A 4499-nucleotide genomic window follows, 5' to 3' on the forward strand; every position below is an offset into this window, starting at 1 on the left:
TCCAAAATGGCCATCGGCTCCACATCATAAGTCATATCACTATCCAACTGAATCGTTCTATAGTCCAAAACATGGGATGGATTGCCAATATACTTCCGAAGCATAGAAATGTGAAACACTAGATGCACACTCGGCAAGCTGGGTGGCAAGGCAAGCTTATAAGCCACCTCCCCTATCCTCTGAAGCACCTCAAAAGGCCTAATGAACCGGGGGCTTAACTTGCCCCTCTTCCCAAACCTCATAACACCCTTCATGGGTGATACTTTCAGCAAAACCTTCTCCCCGACCATGAAAGACACATCACAGACCTTCTTGTCCGCATATTTCTTCTGCCTAGACTGCGCCGTGCGAAGCCGCTCCTAAATCATTTCACTTTGTCTAATGCATCCTGGACCAAGTCTGTACCCAAGAGCCTAGCCTTACCCAGCTCAAACCATCCTATTGGAGATCTACTCCTCCTTCCATCTTAAGCCTCGTACAGATCCATCTGAATGCTCAACTGATAACTGTTGTTATATGCAAACTCCGCGAGCATGTCCTCGCGCGTAACATGTCCTCCAATATCTGAATAGTGCACTCGGACTGTCCGTCTGTCTGAGGGTGAAAGGTTGTGATCAACTCAACCTGAGTACCCAACTCTCGCTGTACGGCCCTCCAAAACTGCGATGTAAACTAAGTGCCCCTACCTAAAATGATGGAAACTGGGACACCATGCAGGCGAACAATCTCTCGGATGTAAATATCCGCCAACCACTCGGAAGAGTAAGTAGTACCAATTGGAATGAAGTGTGCGGACTTGGTCAGCCGATCCACAATAACCCAAATAGCATCGAACTTCCTCGAAGTCCATGGTGATCCGCTCCCACTTCCACTCTGGGATCTCTAACCTCTGAAGCAAACCACCCGACCTCTGATGTTCATACTTAACCTGCTGACAATTGAGACATCGAGCCACAAACCCAACTATATCCTTCTTCATCCGCCTCCACCAATAGTGCTGTCTCAAATCCTGGTACATCTTCGCGGCACCCGGATGGATGGAATACCGCGAGCTGTGGGTCTCCTCAAGAATCAACTCCCGAAGCCCATCCATATTGGGTACACATATACGGCCCTACATCCTCAACACGCCATCGTCACTAATAGTCACATCTCTAGAATCACCTTGCTGAACCCTGTCCTGAAGAACGAGCAGGTGGGGGTCATCATACTGACGCTCCCAGAAACAGTCATAAAGAGAAGACCTGGAGACCACACAAGCCAATACCCGACTCGACTCTGAAATATCCAATCTGACAAGCTGGCCAGCTAAGGCCTGAACATCCAATGCCAAAGGTCTCTCTATTGCTAGAAGATAAGCTAAACAGCCCAAACTCTCCGCCCGGCGACTCAAAGCATCAGCCACCACATTGGACTTCCCCGGATAATACAAAATAGTGATATCATAGTCCTTGAGAAGCTCCAACCATCTCCGCTGATGAAAATTAAGATCCTTCTGCTTGAACAGGTGCTGTAAACTCTGATGATCAGTATAGATCTCATAATGAACCCCGTACAAATAGTGCCGCCAAACCTTTAAGGCATGCACAATAGCTACTAACTTAAGATCATGGACAAGATAGTTCTTCTCACGAGTCTTCAACTGGCGCAAGACATAGGCAATTACCCTACTCTCTTGCATCAGAACACACTAAATACCTATCCTCGAAGCATCACAATACACGGTGTAAGAACCTGAAGCTGACGACAGAACTAGAACTGGAGCTGTGGTCAAAGCAGTCTTGAGCTTCTAGAAGCTCTTCTCACACTCATCCGACCACCTGAATAGAGCACCTGTTTTGGTCAAGAGCGATGCAATAAATGAAAATCCCTCCACAAAGCGACGGTAATAGCCCGCCAAACCAAGGAAGCTCCTAATCTCCGTGGATGAGGACGGTCTGGGCCAACTCTACACCGCCTCTATCTTCTTCGGATCCACCTGAATACCCTCACTGGACACCACATGCCTCAAGAATGCTACTGAACCGAGCCAAAACTCACACTTGGAGAACTTTGGATAAAGTTTCTCCTCCCTCAATCTCTATAATACAATCCTCAGATGCTGAGCATGCTCCTCCTAGCTACGAGAGTACACTAGGATGTCATCAATGAATACAATAACGAATGAGTCCAAATAGGGATAGAATACACTATTCATCAAATTCATGAACGCTGCTGGGGCATTGGTCAGCCCAAAAGACATCACTAAGAACTCATAATGGCCATATCGGGTCCTGAAAGTTGTCTTAAGAATATCCAAATCCTGAATCTTCAGCTGGTGATACCCATACCTCAAATCAATCTTGGAGATTAACCTCGCCCCCTGAAGATGGTCAAATAGATCATCAATGCGAGGCAAAGGATACTTATTCTTGACTGTGACCTTGTTTAACTGCCTGTAATCAATGCACATCCTCATGGAACCATCCTTCTTCTTCACAAATAGAACCGGTGCACCCCAAGGTGACACACTAGGCAGAATAAACCCCTTATCAAGGAGTTCCTGAAGCTGTCCTTCAACTCCTTCAACTCCACCGGTTCCATACGATATAGTGGAATAGAAATGGGCTGAGTGCCCGACACCAAATCAATACCAAAGTCAATATCCCTGTCAGGCGGCATGCCCGACAGGTCTGCAGGAAACACATTCGAAAACTCACGCACCACAGGAACAGAATCAATAGCAGGGACCTCTGCTCTACCATCCCTCACAAAAGCCAAATAAGATAGGCAACCCTTCTCAACCATCTGCTGAGCCTTCAAGTATGAAATCACTCTACTGGGAACATAGTCTATAGAACCGATCCACTCAACCCTCGGCAACCCCGGCATTGCCAACGTCACGGTCTTAGCGTGATAATCTAGAACATCATGACATGGATACAACCAATCCATACCCAATATCACATCAAAATCGACCATACTGAGCAGCAAAAGATCCACTCTAGTCTCCAGACCCCAATGGTCACCACACATGACCGATATACGCGGTCCACAATAATAGTATTACCCACAGGAGTAGATACATAAACAGATGAAACTAAAAACTCACGGCGCATATCCAGAAAATGAGCAAAATACGAGGAAATATATGAATAAGTAGACCCAGGGTCAAATAATACTGAGGCATCTCGGTGGCAAACTGAAACAATACATGTAATCACAGAATCTGATGCAAATGCATCTGGTATGGCTGGTAGGGCATAGAAACGGGCATGGCCGCCCCCTGATCAGCCTCCCCCTCTCGGACGACCCCTAGCTGACTGAGCTCCACCCCTAGTTGGCTGGGCGGGTGGTGGAGGAACTGGTGCTGAAATCGAAGGATGACTTATCTACTGAGATGAACCTCCCATCAGGCGGGGACAAAACCTCTTGATATGACCCAAAATTCCACACTCAAAGCAACCTCTACCGGCCACTAGGGACTGAAGGAAACCCTGAGCACTAGAATAACTGCTAGAAGGTCCTGGCACAGATGAACCCTGAGCTGATGGTGTATGCGACGAACTCTGAGCTGGTAGCGCACCGAATGATGTCTGGACCTGCTGATAACCATGGGGCCCATGACCGGATGATGCACCTCGGTGCACTGGGCGAGCCATTTGAGTATGCCTGAAAAGACGACCCCTACCGTGCTGTAACTGACCCCCAGAAGGAGCACCACAAAATCCTCCCTGTCCACGAGGCCTCTTGGCCTCCCTATCAACCCTCTCCTTACTACGAACCATCTCAATCTGACGAGCAATGTTGACAACCTCATCAAAAGTAGAACCAGACACACTCTCTCTAGTCATAAGAAACTGCAGCTGATAAGTGAGGCCATCTATAAACCTCTTGATCCTCTCCCTGTCTTTGGAAACCAACCAGATAGCATGACGGGCTAACACCGAGAATCGTATCTCATACTGTGTCACAGACATATCATCCTGACAAAGCTGATCAAACTGCTTGCGCAACTCCTCTCTGCAGGACTAAGGCACAAACTTCTCCAGAAAGGTAATAGAGATTTGCTGCTAGGTAAGTGGCACTGTGCCAACCGGCCTACGCCTCTCGTGAGCCTCCCACCAACTGAATGCAGCCCCAGAGAACTGAAAGGTAGTGAACGAGACCCCCTGGTCTCCAGAATACCTACTGTACGGAGTATTCTCTGACACCTGTCCAAGAAACCCTTGGCATCCTCTCCCTCTGCACCACTGAAATATGGAGGCTGGAGTCTCCTAAACCTCTCCAATCTACGCTGCTCATCTTCAGGCATAGCAGGAACCACATAGTTCCGAGCAGCTATAACCGGCTGGGCTGGTGGTTCCCTCGGTGTCTGGAATCTCTGTACCACCTGCTCTAGTGTGCGGGCAGCGGGAGTTTGAGCACCTCCCCCATCCTAAGAAGTGGCTTCTGCGGCCGGAATAGAGACTGCATGAGCAAGGCTGGTACACGCAGTCAGATTCTGAGCTAAGGCCTCT

General features: G+C 48.3%; 1 protein-coding gene across 1 annotated transcript; it reads right to left on the reverse strand.

Annotated features, from left to right (window-relative positions):
* Window positions 1-3371: 3371 nt before the first annotated feature.
* LOC138898255 (uncharacterized) lies at window positions 3372-4294 on the reverse strand. The gene is made up of 3 exons (XM_070184310.1): window positions 4194-4294; window positions 3871-4002; window positions 3372-3825 (listed from the first exon to the last, which is right to left on the reverse strand). The coding sequence occupies exons 1-3, from the start codon at window positions 4292-4294 to the stop codon at window positions 3372-3374; spliced, it is 687 nt and encodes a 228-aa protein (XP_070040411.1).
* Between the last annotated feature and the right edge of the window lie 205 nt (window positions 4295-4499).

The sequence above is a fragment of the Nicotiana tomentosiformis genome, chromosome 8 (assembly GCF_000390325.3).
Source record: "Nicotiana tomentosiformis chromosome 8, ASM39032v3, whole genome shotgun sequence".
NCBI classification, from domain to species: Eukaryota; Viridiplantae; Streptophyta; class Magnoliopsida; order Solanales; family Solanaceae; genus Nicotiana; species Nicotiana tomentosiformis.